This window comes from Symphalangus syndactylus, chromosome 5, assembly GCF_028878055.3.
Source record: "Symphalangus syndactylus isolate Jambi chromosome 5, NHGRI_mSymSyn1-v2.1_pri, whole genome shotgun sequence".
In the NCBI taxonomy this organism is placed as follows: domain Eukaryota; kingdom Metazoa; phylum Chordata; class Mammalia; order Primates; family Hylobatidae; genus Symphalangus; species Symphalangus syndactylus.
Window position 1 is genome coordinate 74,526,218 of NC_072427.2, and position 16,942 is coordinate 74,543,159.

At 38.7% G+C, this 16,942-nt stretch overlaps 1 protein-coding gene across 16 annotated transcripts in view; it reads right to left on the minus strand.

The window, feature by feature from the left end:
* The window catches only part of LOC129483194 (septin-7-like), a 200,271-nt gene extending 184,622 nt beyond the window's left edge, over positions 1-15,649 (minus strand). For 5 of the 16 annotated variants that reach the window (XR_010121099.1, XR_010121098.1, XR_010121091.1 and 2 more), the window contains exons 1-5: positions 15,336-15,636; positions 12,354-12,460; positions 10,612-10,746; positions 9,469-9,552; positions 4,444-4,559 (exon numbers count right to left, since the gene is read on the minus strand). Coding sequence is in view for 2 of the 16 variants with exons in the window: in XM_063640365.1 (XP_063496435.1) it covers positions 4,444-4,559; positions 10,612-10,696 (201 nt within the window). In the remaining 14 variants the exon portion in view is untranslated. Of the gene's footprint in view, positions 1-875; positions 3,613-4,443; positions 4,560-5,633; positions 5,843-9,468; positions 9,553-10,611; positions 10,747-12,353; positions 12,461-15,335 lie in introns of those variants that run through there. The other 11 variants (XR_010121090.1, XR_010121089.1, XR_010121093.1 and 8 more) reach the window with 10 other exon arrangements.
* Between the last annotated feature and the right edge of the window lie 1,293 nt (positions 15,650-16,942).

Below are 16,942 nucleotides of genomic sequence, written 5' to 3' on the forward strand. Positions count from 1 at the left end.
CCGCCTGCCTTGTCCTCTCAAAGTGCTGGGATTACAGGCATGTGCCACCGCACCCTGCCAAATTTCCTCTTTAAATTTAAGAATATTCAAGAATATACTGGGCAAATTATTTACTAAATATCACTACAGAAAGTTGTCACATACTTGGGAGGAAAAAGGTAAAAAATATATTAGCATTGGCTGGGTGCGGTGGCTCACGCCTCTAATCCCAGCACTTTGGGAGGCCGAGGTGGGTGGATCATGAAGTCAGGAGATCGAGACCATCCTGGCTAACATGGTGAAACCCCGTCTCCACTAAACATACAAAAAATTAGCCGGGCGTGGCGGCGGGCAAATGTAGTCCCAGCTACTCGGGAGGCTGAGGCAGGAGACTGGCGTGAACCCGGGAGGCAGAGCTTACAGTGAGCCAAGATGTGCCACTTCACTCCAGCCTGGGCGACAGAGCAAGACTCCGTCTCCAAAAGAAAAAAAATATATGTGTGTGTGTGTGTGTATATATGTGTATATATATAAACACATATATATAGAAAAGCATTTAGGGATAAAAAAAAAGGAGGTTAATGACTAGCCTGCCTACTTAATCATGAACCAACTATAACAGTACCTAAAGCAGGGAATAGTATATTTGCTAAGCTCTAACCATGAATTTCAAATCCAGGTGACTGGATTTGTATTCATCCATGCATAGCCCTTCACCATTCTGTGGCTCCCGGAAATATATAACCAGCCATTTCATACAACTGCAGAAATTCTTCACTGGCGAGGTATAAACATTTCATTATTCCAAGGTATTTGCCTACATAATGCCATTATTCAGTTTACCAGTTTTAGGGCCAAAGTACTTAGAAAACCATGATAAATTAAACTGCAGAAAATTATTTTGATGTAAATTTTTGGTTGGTTTTTATTATTTTTAATTGAAACATAATTGTACATATTTGTGGGGTACAGTATGGTATTCTGATACCTGTATACAAATATGTAATGATCAAATTAGAGTAATTCACACATTTATCAACTCACACTTATTTTTCAGTATTGGGAACATTCATAATCCTCTCTTCTAGCTATTTGAAAATAGAGACTAAATTACTGTTAACTACAGCCACCCTACAATGCTACAGAATGCTAGAACTTATTCCTCCTATCTAGCTGTAATTTTGGTTGGCTTTTATAAAGACAAAAGAAATACATTTTTGTCTGGCAATTAAAACATAACAGAAGGAATTCTCTCCTTTCCTTTCTCATCACTTACTTTTTAGGAGGGAAAAAATTAAATAATACGAAAGCCAGTTAATTAAAAACAATTTGAAATAAGGATTGGGTTATTCACCTCAGTAGTTTATACAATTCCTTATTATATATACTAGTTAATCTTCAAAGTTAACTATAAAGTTGAATTCAACATTAAATCTCCCTAGGCATTTTGTAAGCCAACTGCTTAAAACACTGATACTTTTGATCTTTCCTGTGGACGTTGTAGTATGTTTTTAAGGTCTCAGATTACTTTAGTGTATGTACAGGGATTAACCTACCTTTATCTTTTTAACAAGTTTATTTTCTTCTTCATCATCTGTTTCTGGAAATTCATATATTTTATGTTCTTGGATTTCTTTCATTATGTAAAATGGAAGAAGCAGCCAAAGAGCACCATACGTAATTAGTACATTAATAATTAGTACATTAGTCTTATGTTTATTACATGCTTCTTAGATTCCTATAAGGCCCCTTGTTTCCAGATCCTTTACTGTTTTTTAATGATGCAAAATTATAACCTAAAATCAAAGTACTATGCTGGTCTTTTTTTTTTAAACTGTAAATTTGATATATAAACACCAAATCCAATTACTTCAGAAGTGTTAAAGTCATATAGCTATCATACCAAAAGAGTTCCAAAAAAGATGTAAAACTCCAGAAAGGGATTTCTCTGATTGATTTCCACAATAATGACTTTAGGTCACTTATTTACAACGACTGAGATTTTTCCTTTAGATATAAATCCCCAAGTGTCTTATTTAATTGAATAAACGGGGCTAAACTTACCTAAAATTTTTAGTAGAATCTGGCAAAAGTAAAGTGAAACTAAGTACACCACTGCTCCCTGCACATTCATCAGAAAAATCCTTGCGTGTACATGTGCATACACACAAACTGAGGAGCAACAGTTACAAGATTAGGGAAGGACACAGGGAGAAAACACACCCTAGAAATCAAGAATTAATAAGGAGAATGCAGAAAACTAAAGGAGACAACTTAATAATAACATCAGGAAGGATCTAGTTCAAATTAAATTATCATGTCCAAAATCACTCCAAATTCTAAACAGAATATAGACATCCAAATAATTTCCAACTACCTATCCTTCTTTGGGCCCATAAAAAACCAATGGCTAATACACCTAAAACTAGCTTCCCTGCCTATACTTATATTTTGGTGCAATTTTCATGGCAAAGGTTCCCAGTAGCTATAAAAGGACCCTGAAAAAATTGTGTTACGTGGTTACTATACTAGATAGAAGCAAACAGAAATAAAATTGTCACTGAAAAAAAATAGAACTACATATATTTTACAATTAGGGTATGTACCTACCTATATATATTAAAAAAAAAAACAAAATAAAACAGAATAAATGAGGTGAAAATACATGATGAGAAAAACGAATAATAGGAGCTGGCTCTGAAACCAGTGGTTTTAGTCAGAGGTTGTGTATTAAATGACCTGAGTACAACCACCAGAATATGACCAATTTGAAAGAAGAGGTCACATCATATTCATCTTTTTTATCAGTAAAAATCCAAATTGAAATACATAATAAAAGAAGAGAAATGTATTACATGATAGTATTTGAAACTTAGCACATTACAAACTAAAAATGGAAATGGGTAAGTGTAAAACAGAAAAATGCTAGATACAGTAAAAACGTACTCAAACATTCTGAAAATTTATATGAATTTAGCATAACTTCAAAGCAAATTTTAACGGGCTTTTAATAACAGGTTTCAAGGTATTCTGAAATTCATATTGAAAAAGGTGAAAAACAAAATATTTTGTTACAACAGTACTATATGGACAATAGAGACAATTACAATCTATTTTTAAATATTATACAAAGTTGCTGTGGTTTAAACAATATACTACTGGCCAAAAATAAAGACTACTGGAAGAGAGAAAGGTTCCAGAATTGACCCTACATTTCATAAAATGTAATATATAATGAACCAAACACAATTAAATTAGAAATATGTGTGACTGTATAACTCAATATTACTGAGACAACTAGACATGAGACTAGAGAAACAGTTTAGCGGTCTTCCAGCTAGCTCAGTCATACAGCATGAGACTCTTAATTTTAGGGTCATGGGTTTGAACAATAACTTAAACTATAAATATCCTATAAAGTGCACTGAAAACAAAAATAGGATATAAGCAGCAAAAGAAAAAAACATAAAAAATACAGTGAAAATGAGAGAGAACTAAATACTCAGAATAAAAAGAACCCATATCAATAAATACGGGCAATACCAAGTACTACTGGTCAAAAAGACAGAGGATTTGAACAGGTGTTTACAAAACGGGGAAAAGAAAACTTTGCTTTTAAAATGTTCATCCTTTCTGGAAAATAAAAGGAAAAGATAAAGAAATGATTAGGTACCACTTCATTCCCAAAAGGTTTTCAAAATAAAAATAACAAACAATGCTGGCAAAGTCACAGTGAAACAGATGTACGCTTTATAAAATGAATTTGTTTTAGTGGGGAAGCACCATGACAAAATGGGGAGGGGGGAGATAAAGATCCATAAAAATAATCACAGCCTTTGAAAGAATAATCCACTTCCTGGGAATTCATTTTAAGAAAATAATTCTAAAAAGTATGGGGAGAAATTGTCTGTGTGGGGGTGTTATTAAAGAACACTTAAGGTCGGGCGCGGTGGCTCAGGCCTGTAATCCCAGCACTTTGGGAGGCCAAGGCAGGTGGATCACGAGGTCAGGAGATCGAGACCATCCTGGCTAACACGGTGAAACCCCGTCTCTACTAAAAATACAAAAAATTAGCCGGGCATGGTGACAGGTGCCTGTAAGTCCCAGCTACTTGGGAGGCTGAGGCAGAAGAATGGTGTGAACCCGGCAGGCAGAGCTTGCAGTGAGCCGAGATCACACCACTGCACTCCAACCTGGGCAACAGAGTGAGACTCCATCTCAAAAAAAGAAAAAAAAAAAAAATCATATTTAAAAACTGACAAAGGATAAGGATACTATGATAATGGGTAAGAGCTTTGAGGGGAAAACTAAGGCAGAAGATTCAAGAGTTATTTTTAATACAACATAAATGAAAATACAGTAAAGCAGTAAGAGGAATGGATTGCAACAAATTATACTAAAAATAGTAAAAACTGCAAATTATGAGAATGGTATAAGAAACCTGAGTTAACACATCCTGCTCACCTGTTTTTTAAACTGTTGGCATTCCTCTGGTGTGAGTGTGTCTGCTTTGACAATAAGTGGGATGATATTCACTTTTACATGCAAACGCTTCATAAACTCAATATCCAATGGTTTGTCTGAAATACACAGTATTTAATAAGACTGAATTGATCAGTTTGGGAGAACAAGATTCTTCACATCCCCAATTAGATTTCATTTATCTTCAATTGGTCAACTGACTCTCAAATCTTCATACACACCCCATATCTCACTGTTACGTTCCAGATTTGTGTTTACCCAGTGGATATGCTACCCGGGTGTTCCATGGGCTCCTTAAAATCAAAAGCTCATCTGAACCTCATTTTCTCTATTCTATGCTTCCTATCTCAGTGAATGGGACTAGTCTACCCAATTACTCAAGTGTGAAACCTAGGATTCCTCCCCTCCTCTAATCCTCTTCCCATATATATAGTATGTGTATAGATGTATATTTATATGTATGTATATCTCCATTTCCATTACTTTAGTCTAGGCCACCAAGACGTTTGGAATGAATAACTGTAATACAAACCATCCATACTGAAGTCAGAGTGGTCTTTCTAAATCCAAATCTTATTAAGTTATGCCCTGACCAAAAATCTTATTAAAGACCAGATGCCTTAACTAGTATGGCCTATGAGGCTTGTGAAGACATAGATTCTCCAGCTGACCTCATCTCTTAGCATTCCTAGCTTTTCCTTTGCCTCCTACTTCCAATGTGCCAACCTTTTTGAACTTCTTACAATTCCTTGAAAGCACCATACTTTGACATCTGGCCACAGGCTACCACCTTGGCTGGAACACCCTCCATTATCATCCTGCTTCTCCTTGGCCTGGCTAATTCCTATTCATCCTCAAGACACTGGTTTATGATCCAATTTCCACTGGGAATCCTTCTCCAATCTAAGACTAGGCATATTTCTATGTGGTCACAACGCTTAATGTGCTGTACAGTAACTGCCTGCCTGCATACAGATGCTTCCTCACTAACTATGATTGCACTTAACAATTTTTCAAATTTTTGATAGTGTGCAAGCAATACTCATTGAATAGAAACCACACAAACATTATGTTTTTTACTTTCAGTATAGTATTCAATAAATTACATGAGATATTCAAAACATTATCACAAAATAGGCTTTATGTTAGATGACTTGTCCAACCATAGGCTACGCTATAATGTTTAGCAGGCAACGTGTATCAAACGTATCTTCAACTTACAATGGGTTAATGTAACCCTGTCCCAAGTCGAGGAGCATGTGTATTTGTTTCTCCCATCTTCTCACTGAAATACTCTTTGCAGTGAGGGCCTTGTCTCCTTCATCTGTATCCTCAGGACCTAGCATGGTATCTAACACTCGTGAAGGTGCCCAAATATTTCCTGAGAAGAAAGTAAGCTGCTGCGATTTTCCTTATGTCCTTTAGCAATTCTAAATGAGAACCAAAGTCCTCAAATCTAGAATACATTGTGGACTAAAATTTTATGTTTCACAAGAATAAATGAAGACACTGGAAATATTTTGAAAAGGACTACCATTCTAAAGTGGTATTCCTTAATTTTTATAAAAACATGAGAAAAATGAAATACAGGTCTCATTCTGTTATTAACTGTATTGACTAATACTAATAATTGAATTGACTGACATTTTAAAATGAAGAAAGAGAAACATATATATTAAAATTGGGGGGATCAGAGTCCTAAGACTAATAAGATAGTCCAGTCTTTTCACTAACAAAGATTACTGTATGTACTTCACTGTGGTAGTAAGGCTGACAGGCAGAAAGAGAAAGTGAGGGGGAGAAAGCAAACATGGAGAATTAAGATAGTTGCCTATTCTAGTTCTCCTTGTCTTAAATCCCTTGAAATTTGACACTGGCATTCAGAGAATAGGGAGCACAATGAAAAAGAGTGTGTGGATGGAATAACACTGTTTATATTATCTGTAAACTGTGTTCTTGCCTCACTAGTGTTAACTAAACGAACCTATCCATTTCTATTTACTTTTTTGACAGGGTCTTGCTCTGTCACCCAGGCTGGAGTGCAGTGGTGTAGTCAAAGCTCACCATAGCCTCCAATTCTTCCACTTTCGACTCCTAAGTAGCTAGGACTACAGGAGTGTGCCTCCATGCCCAACTAATTTTTTTTTTTTAGTTTCACCCTTATTGCCCAGTCTGGAGTGCAGTGGCACAATCTTGGCTCACGGTAACTTCTGCCTCCCGAGTTCAAGCGATTCTCCTGCCTCAGCCTCCCAAGTAGCTGGGATTACAGGCATCCGCCACCACGCCCAGCTAATTTTTGTATTTTTAGTAGAGACAAGGTTTCACCATGTTGGCCAGGCTGGTCTTGAACTCCTGACCTCAGGTGATCTCCCTGCCTCAGCCTTCCAAAGTGCTAGGATTACAGGTGTGAGCCACTGCGCCCAGCTCCAACTAATTTTTTTATGTTTTGTAGAGACAGGATGTCAGTATGTTGCCTAGTCTGAGGCCTGAAGCAATCCTCCTGCCTTGGTCCTCAAAGTGCTGGGATTACAGGTGTAAGCCACTGCATCTGGCCTGAACCTATCCATCTTTGAAAAAAAAATTAAGTTTTGCTTCTTTTTATTAATCATTATATAAAACACTAAATAGAAATGCCATGAATTATTCAATCTCAGATTTCTAAATTATGGTTTTTCAATTTATACTCATGACTAATTTAAATTGCCACTGCTTTATTAAGCTATTATGTCAGATACAAGCCTGATTATTAATCTAGTGACAAAAAAGTAGAGTTCAGTTAATCTAAAATTTTAATAAATCTTAAAGGCATTTAATATAAAGTATTAAAATCCAAATAACAAGATTTCCTATTTAAACGCTAATCAATACTTGCTGAATACTTATTATAATATCCCAACTTTTAAAGAGAAAGATACTTAAAAATAAACATGATAAGGAAATTAGAAAAGTCAACTTCTTAAATATAATCAAAGGGAAAAACAAACATTGAAGTCAGTTTAAAAATTAAACTGTAGGGAGAAAAGGTAAACCTTGTAAAAGTCTCATTAAATTTCAGAAGCCTACAAAACGTGAGCAACAAAAAACATTTAGTTCACATGTATATTACATTCTAGTTGAATTTTTTTCTTCTTTCCATTTAGTTTTATATTGGCTGGTCTTTTCATCAACAAATTTAGTTTTTAAACCTTGTTTTTAAGCAACAGAAAATCCTTTATCATTTCTAGAAGATAAACCCACACTAGAGAGAAAAGACTATTTAACCTCAAAGTCTACAGCATAATAAACAACTACAGAGTAAATGATAAATTTTTTTGTATGTATGTATGTATGTATTTCTAAGGGAAAAAAATCCTGTATAAAACTCACTGGATGATATCAATTATTCTAAAAGTGGTAATTAATACTTGAAGGATAAAACACTATTTTAAAATTCATGTTCCAAGTTAGTTTTTTACTTTAATAATAGTTACAAAATAGGGAACAATGCACATGAAGGAATAATAACTGAAATAATAAATTAGCCATGCATGCAGTTCATACTTTGTAGAGGGAGGTAGGAGGCACTGAAAGTACACGGTTGGACCAATTTATAATTACTCTAAAAACAAATCTCTCTAAAAAGGGAACCTAGGGACTACCCAGACAAGATAGAAAGGCTCTGATTAATGTATTAGACTGCATGGAATTTCAGTCTGTAGTGAGCAGGGTATCTGGAACTCTATACATAAAATTCTGTGTCATATTCTTTTTTTGAGGAGGAGGAGTTTCACTCTTGTTGCCCAGGATGGAGTGCAATGGTGTGATCTCGGGTCACCGCAACCTCCGCCTCCCAGGTTCAAGCGATTGTCCTGACTCAGCCTCCCTAGTAGCTCGGATTACAGACATGGGCCACCATGGCCAGCCAATTTTGTATTTTTAGTAGACATGGGGTTTCTCCATGTTGGTCAGTCTGGTCTCAAACTCTCGACCTCAGGTGATCCACCTGCCTCAGCCTCCCAAAGTGCTGGGATTACAGGCGTGAGCCACCGTGCCCAGCCTCATATTCTTTCACTTAATCCACAATATCATGTACCAATGGGCAAAAGTTTGCTCCATTTCTAAAAATAGTTAAACCTGAGAAATTATTCAAAGGTACATTTTATATATAAGATATAGCAATTTTAAACATCTTACACCTTGTGACAAATAAGAAATGGTGCAAAGCCACTAGATATCATTTGAATACAAAAATTTTTTTCTTTTAAAAAAGCTCTCATTTCCCATGCAATTTTAAGAAATAAAATTTTCCCCAAAGGGATGGGAGGAATGTGATTTCATGAGAATTACTAAACTTGGAGAGAGTTCAGATCTAAAATAACAAAATTGGTTATAAGCTGACAAATTTTATTCACTTAACTGCAGGTTAAGATTTCACTCAGCTGGCTCTCAGGAAAAGGCCCTGACAAGTTAAATGAGAAAGATTTAAAAATATAAATTCAAGAAGCTACATAAATACTCATAAAAGGTTATAGAGTGTGCTGTATTTTTTAGATTACTTTTTTTGAGCCTTTTAAGTCAGTTTAGTGATTTAAATATGTAAACTGAGAACACTGTTAAATGATAGACTGGATTAAGAAAATGTGACACATATACACCGTGGAATACTATGCAGCCATAAGAAAAGATGAGCTGATGTCCCTTGTAGGGACATGGATGAAGCTGGAAACCATCATTCTGAGCAAAGTATCACAAGGACAGAAAACCAAACACTGCATGTTCTCACTCATAGGTGGGAATTGAATAATGAGAACACTTCGACAGAGGGTGGGGAACATCACACATCGGGGCCTGTCGTGGGGTGCGGGGATGGGGGAGGGATAGCATTAGGAGAAATACCTAATGTAAATGACGAGTTAATGGGTGCAGCAAACCAACACGGCACATGTATACATATGTAACAAACCTGCACGTTGTGCACATGTACCCTAGAACTTAAAGTATAATAATAATAATAAAAACTGAAATTACCTCAACAAAAGGCAATGTGAAGTAGTTACAAACATGTACTACGCAATCCTGCTTGAAGGTGGGAGTCTTCATTTATGTAATGGTCTAGGGCGCAGCAAAAAGAATAAATAAATTAAAAAAGAGTATTAAACATAAAAGAAGAAACATTTTTACCCACTCCAATCTGACAGTGCAAACATGTAAGTATATAATTAAGGCTCCCTTATCCATCTAGAGTGATAATGGGCATTGACCCATCTACAAAAAAAAAAAAAAAAAAAGAGAGAGAGAAGCCAAAAATAGAAGAGAAAGGTATATTTGAAGGAATCGGTTTACACTACTACTGTAATGTGAGTGTTAGATAACTTAATGCTGTTTAGCCTGATGCTACTACAGTTCTTTCAGTGGAGATATGGTGGAGTTATAATTATCAGGTGGCTGAATTATGTATGCTGAGTTACTTACCCAAAGGAAAAGACTGAGGAAGAATAACTGGAAAAATCTGCAGTTGTCAATGACACATATATGTACTCAATATAAAGGGGAAGTACAAAGAACAAAAAAAAGGAGTACAGGCTAACTATAACAGAACAATCACATCAGATTAATGTCTAGATTCCTAGGTCTTATGCCCTAATAAACAAAGTTAGTAATGACAATATGATACCTAAACATGTCTATGACAGCTAAGGTGAAACAGAAGCCAAATAGATTTATTGTAGAAAGAAATGGCACAAGAAAACACCGGCATGCAAGTGCTTTTGATAACCATCTCTTACGAGACTTATAATAAATAGCGTCTTTGATTCTGAGTAGGTCTAACTGGTATGGCTACTTCTCTTCATTTGGTCGTTCAATTAGTAGCAGAGTGGTCAACATGAAAGCTAAATTTGCCACACTGAGACCTCAAACCACGGTGGCAACACTGTTTATTTCCACGAAGCAGGGAAAATCCTTATGAATAAAGAACTAAGGAGTAAAATCACTTAGATTATATAGGACTTAAAAACGCTTTTCAACTAAGACATTTCTACATGAAATTTGGTACTTCATAATGGGTATAGCTGTATGTACTTCACAAACTTAAAGATTACTAAAATATGCACATACAGGTAAAAGTAAGCAACAACAACAAAAAGGAATCAGAAGTATCAAGGTACTGACCGATGTCCTGAAGAAGCAATGAAGGAAAAACAACACTGCACCCTGTTATCAGGCATCTGATGTCTGTTCGTGCATGATTCTGCATTTGGGTAGTCCTCAAATTTACTATCAATATAATCGATAACAGGCTGCCAGCTATAGAATGCAAATAAACAAACAAGTTGCAATTCTACATATGAATTAACTGATGACTGTTAATGGACAATAATCGATATTTTCAAATAGGCAAAATGAATTTATCAGTGGAAGATATGTGCAGTTATTCTATATAAAGATTCAAAAATATAAATTTTGTTGAATAAATCGTTATTCATTACTTCAAAACGTTCCAAATGAAAGAAAATAAACTATTTATTGTTGAAACACAGCTAAATTATTAGCATATTATTTGCACTAAGTGTATTAATAACACACTTCATAATATGAAAACAATTATATTCAGTTTTAAATTTCAAATGAGAGATTACTTTAAATAATATAAAAACTTCATGATGAACTTAGGAGTTTTAATAGTTGACAGAAAAATACCTCAAAAACAATGTGAATTCAAACAAAAATAAAAATATTATTTATAAAATACTAAGATAATTACTTCAGACTAAAATTTCATAGTCGTTTTCTTCACTTAGGACTTACGGAAAAACTGAAGGTCTAAATATCAGGTTTAAATTAGGATTGAGATAGAATTTATACAAATGGATAAAATTAAAGCAAACAGTTTTAAATTTCTTACAATACTGAGAATTCTATCTAGCTACATTATTTTAGAGTATGTCTTAAAAACAATTTTATGATAGGTATTATCTCCATTTTATAGAAAAGTAAATGGGTTTAAAGAAGTTAAACAACTTTATCAAATAAGTGGCAAAGTTCGTATACGAACCCAAGTCATGTTACTTGAAGTTAGGTGACCTTTGCTAAGATGAGAAGTGGCTACAGGCTGCTGTACCATTTAATAAGAAGTGCACATCTAGAGTCTAACCCCTTGCTCTATAAAGTGTGATCTACCATCCAGCAGCATCAGTATCACCTGGGATCTTGTTAGAAATGTAGAAATACAGCCCATCTCAGACCTAACAGAAGAATTAAATTTAACAGGATACCCAGGATTGGAATGCATAGCAAAGACTGAGAAGCAGTAAATTAGATCATATATACCTTGGGAGTCTTACAGAATTGCTATTGCCATTTAACTATGATATGGTATTATCCCACTGACTAATATAGAACACTGTATTTACATAACAATAGCTTTTCTATAAATCATGTTTTCTCTACATCGTCCAACGCAATTTTCTGCGATGATGAAAATCTTCATATATGTGCTGCACAAAATGGCAGCCACTTGCCACATGTGGCTGTTGAGCACTTGAAATGTATCTGGAGCAAATGAGAAATTGCATTTTTAATTTAATTAATTTTAACTGATTTATACATATGGCAAATGACTATCATACTAGATAGCACAACTCCAGGCGAATTGGTTACTATGTCACAGTGTCATCTCTAGGAGAGTCCTTAGGACAAATCTGGAAGGTTCTAGTCAAGATAATTCTTCTGATTAACTGTACTTCTTCTCCTTTTTTTTTTTAATTTGATGAAGTCATATTTACCATCTTACACTAGCTAAGGGCAAGTTTGCATCTTACCTCCAAGGAAGCATAATAAAAGTTACAACATGTGCTTTGTGTGTATTAATATTATTCCAGCTTATCATCAGTTAACAGTACTAATATCCATACCTGTACAGTCTTTTTAATTCTGTGAGAAGGACCTGGATATTCTGCAGAATACAAATCTATGAGGAATAATGAGTTGATTAACGTCGACTTTCCCAATGCACATTCGCCTAAAAGAAATAAGGGAAAATATCTGTTAAACTCACCCACTTTACTCAACCTTAAATATTCAACAGGTGCTAGAATCGAACTGGTTTTATGCAAGTACTTCTTGGTGAGACAATGAAATGACTTTAGAAAATATGCTAGAAAGAATAAGTATCTTGTCCTCAGTTTCTTAGCTATCAAATTAAACTAATGTTTCCAAGGATTCTTTTCAGCCTTCTAATTATACCACTTATATTCACTAAAAATAATGTATCTAATAATCTACATTTTTAACAGTAATGTATTCCCAAAGAAAAAAGTCAGTCATTATTAAAAAACCCAACTTGGATTATATATCGCTGTTTCTGTGAAATAAAGTTTTTGTTTATTAATAGACAATAATGAATGAATAATAAACAAGAAATCATGCAGCTATAAAAAGCAAAAATCTGCTAATACAAAGAATAGTTAATCATAATGAACATCTCCCTATAAAATTCTAAACCACAAAAAATACTTTCTAATTTAGCCACCCATCAGCCTAAATATAAGGGTGCTTCTCCACAAACCAGAATCCAAAAAATCTTAGGTAATTACTTTTTCTACTGCTTCTACTTGAGGTAGGAGGTAGACACGAAGGAAGCTAGGGCATAATTTCTACTCTGATCACATACTCTTTTTGACTCTCCATGTCTAGTCCAATACACATAGTCTAGTGTATAGTAACCATTAAATGTATACCAAAATATAAATGGCTTCAAGGTACATATAACCTAAGGTTAAAACAAATCGTAAATCATATTATGATAATTAACATGGCACAGAGTTAAAGTATTTATCATTAATAATTCACTTAGCATAATAGGCATGTTTAGCCTAAGTAACTGATGTCACAATGCTTATATCTAGGGGGGATTCTTTTTATATTAGCTCTCAAGAGAGATGAGATCCTTTCCACGTGGTTTGGGCTTGCCCCTTTGACTGAGAGCATGCCACTTTTTACTAGAGGTTGATGTATGACTCAACTCAGAGTTGAGGATGGAAAGTGGGGATAATAGCACCTGCCTGTACCCTGGTACAGATCATATGATGTTGACTTATTTACTTGTGGAGTCAGGGTCTCGCTCTGTTGCCCAAGCTGGAGTGCAGTGGCACGATCATGGCTCACTGCAGCCTTGAACTCCTGGTGTGGTGGTGCGCACCTGTAGTCCCAGCTAGTCGGGAGGCTGAGGCAGAAGAATGGCTTGAACCCAGGAGGCAGAGGTTCCAGTGAGCCAAGATCACGCCACTGAACTCCAGCCTGGCGACAAAGCAAGACTCCATCTCAGGAAAAAAAAAAAAAAAATTAAATTAAAAAGTTCTAGTATCTAAAATGAGCAAAATCACCGGGCATAGTGGGTCACACTTGTAATCCCAGCACTTTGGGATGCCAAGGTGGGTGGACCATCTGAAGTTAGTTTGAGACCAGCCTTCAGTGAGCCAAGATTGCACCACTGCACTCCAGCCTGGGAGACAGAGTGATACTCCATGTCAAAAAAAGAATTAGCTAAGTGTGGTAGCATGCACCTGTAGTACTAGCTACTGGGGAGGCTGACGGGGAAGGATTCCTTGAGCCCGAAGGTCAAGGCTGCAGTGCGCTATGGTTGCACCACCTCACTCCAGCCAGGGCAATAGAGCAAGATCCTGTCTCAAAAAAGAAAAAACACACACACACACACATACACGCAAACAAAACACATAACAGGACAGAATAGCATCATTTCCTTATCATTAGTTTGAAGAAGTGAATTGCCTGTAGAAGTTTCCATTTTCAAAAAAAGCATTAAAATATAGTGTAAGGCCAGGCATGATGGCTCGTTCCTGTAATCCCAGCACTTTGGGAGGCTGAAATGGATTGCCTGAGCCCAGGAGGTGGAGGCTGCAGCGAGGATCGAGGCTCAAGCGATCCTCCCGCCTCAGCTCCGCAAGCAGCAGGAACTACAAGGGCGTGCTACCACGCCCAGCTAATTTTTTGTATTTTTGTAGAGACAGGGTTTCACCATGTTTCCCAAGCTAGTCTGAACTCCTGAGCTCAAGCGATCCACTGGCCTCGGCCCCCAAAAGTGCTGGGATTAAGGGCGTGAGCCACGGGTCCTGGCCCAATTACTTTCTTCAATCTGAGCATGAGGGCTGGAAGAAAAGCTCTCACTTACATATAATTTTTTAGAGATAGAGTCTCCCTCTGTCACACAGACTGGAGTGCAATGGCACAATTTCCGCTCACCGTAACCTCAACCTCCCGTGCTTGATTGCTTATATAATCTCGGCTCACTTAATCTCAACCTCTCGGGCTCGATCGCATATATATAAATACATACATATATTTGTTTGTTTAGACGTTATCTCAGTCTGTCTAACAGGCTGGAGTGCAGTGGTGTGATCTCGGCTCACAGCAACCTCCGCCTCCCGGGTTCAAACAATTCTCTGCCTCAGCCTCCCGAGTAGCTGGGATTACAGGCGCCCGCCACCACGCCCGGCTAATTTTTGTGTTTTTAGTAGAGACGGGGTTTCGCCATGCTGGCCAGGCTGGTCTTGAACTCCTGACCTCGTGATCCACCCGCCTCAGCCTCCCAAAGTGCTGGGATTACAGGCGTGGGCCACCGCGCCCCGCCGATCGCTTATATTTTTTAAAAGATGTTTTCTTCGTTTTCTAGCCCCTTCTAACCCGCTATAAAGTTTCAAAGGCTTAATGCTATCGCAAAGGGCCTTCAGAGGTCAAGCTCCGGGGTGCAGCTCCCTAATGAGGGGCAGCCTCAGAGGGGACCGACCCCGCCCAGGATGAGCTGCGCCAGGTAGCGGGGGCACGCTCCCGGGGGTCCCCGGGCCCTGGCTGGGGGAGGTGTTGTGGGGCGCACGTACCCAAGTTCAGGTGAGGCGAGTGCGCGGCCGCTGCTGCAGCTGGCGCTGGCCATTGAGGAGCTTCTGCGCCACCGTGCGATGGTGCCCGCCAGGTGCCGGCCGGTTGGTGCGGAGCGCCTGTTCGCGCAAAGTCTGGCCTTTGCTGCGCCCGGCCAAGTCGTAAAGCTCCTCCTCGTAGCTTATAGGCGACAGCGGCCAGGCCGAAGCCTCCGGACACGAAAGCGCCAGTCCAGCGGCGGGTTACAGCCCGCCGGGCCGCCTGCAGCCAGCCGTCCGCACATGCTCACTCCTGGAAGCCCCCAAGCAGCCCCTCCGCGAGTTCCGATTGGCTCCGCGTGAGAGGCGGTCCTTGGTGACGCCATAGAGGTGGGCCTTCGGCGACGTCACAAGCGCGGGCGTTCGGTGACGTCACTGGGGCGGTAGGGTCCTTGCAGCTTGGCAGTCTTCTCAGCGTGTAGCCTGGTAACCACGACCTCTCCGCCAGGTCCTGTGTGTTGCTGGCTGGAGAAGGGTAGTTGAAAACTCAGACCAAGCACAGTGTTTATTTTGGTCAAAACTGGAAGACTATGTCCGGGCGCGGCCTAGGCTGGAGGATCCCTTCAGGCCAAGAGCAACCTAGCAATATGGCGCGACCGGATCTCTGTAGTCCTACCTCAGCCCCCCAGCTACTTGAACCCCAAAGTTGGAGGCTCCAATGAGCTATGATCCCACCACAGCATTGCAGCCTGCCAGACTGAGGTAAACCCTGTCTAAAAAAATAGAAAAAAAAAAAAAAAAACTATCCAAGTGTGCAACAGGGAGGGACTGCTTAAATAAAACATGAGGCTGGCTGGGCCCTGTAATCCCAGCATTTTGGGAGGCCGAGGCGGGAGGATGGATGGCTTGGGCTCAGGCGTTCGAGACCAGCCTGGGCAACATGACGAAACCCAGTCTCTACAAAAGATACAAAAATTAGCCAGGCGTGGTGCACACCTGGCCAAATTTTTGTACCTTTTGTAGAGATGGGGGTCTGGTTATGTTGCCCAGGCCCGTTTCGAACAACTGGGTTTAAGCGATCTACTCACCTTGGCCATCAGAGTTGTCGGGATTGCAGGCATGAGGGACCACGCCCTGCTTGGGTTAGGCTATTTAATAACATAAAGTGCTCCTCCCGGCTCGTTGGCTGACGCCTGTAATCCCAGCACTTTGGGAGGCCGAGGCGGGTGGATCACCTGAGGTCAGGAGTTCGAGACTAGCCTGGCCATGGTGAAACCCAGTCTCTACAAAAAATACAAAAATTAGCCATATGTGGTGGTGCATGCCTGAAGTCGCAGCTACTCAGGAGGCTGATACAGGAGAAGAGCTTGATCCCAGGAGGCGAAGGTTGCAGTGAGCCAAGATCGCACCACTGCACCCCAGCCTGGCGGACACAGCGAGACTCCAGTTTGGCACCAGCCTGGGCAATGTAGTGAAACCCTATCTCTATAAAACAAACAAAAAATCGAGGTGTAAATGTGTCCACCTGTGGCCCTAACTACTAAGGAGGCTGAGGGAGGAGGATCACTTGAGGCCAGGAGCTCAAGGCTGCAGTGAGCTATGATCATCCCACTGCTCTCCATCCTCAGCAA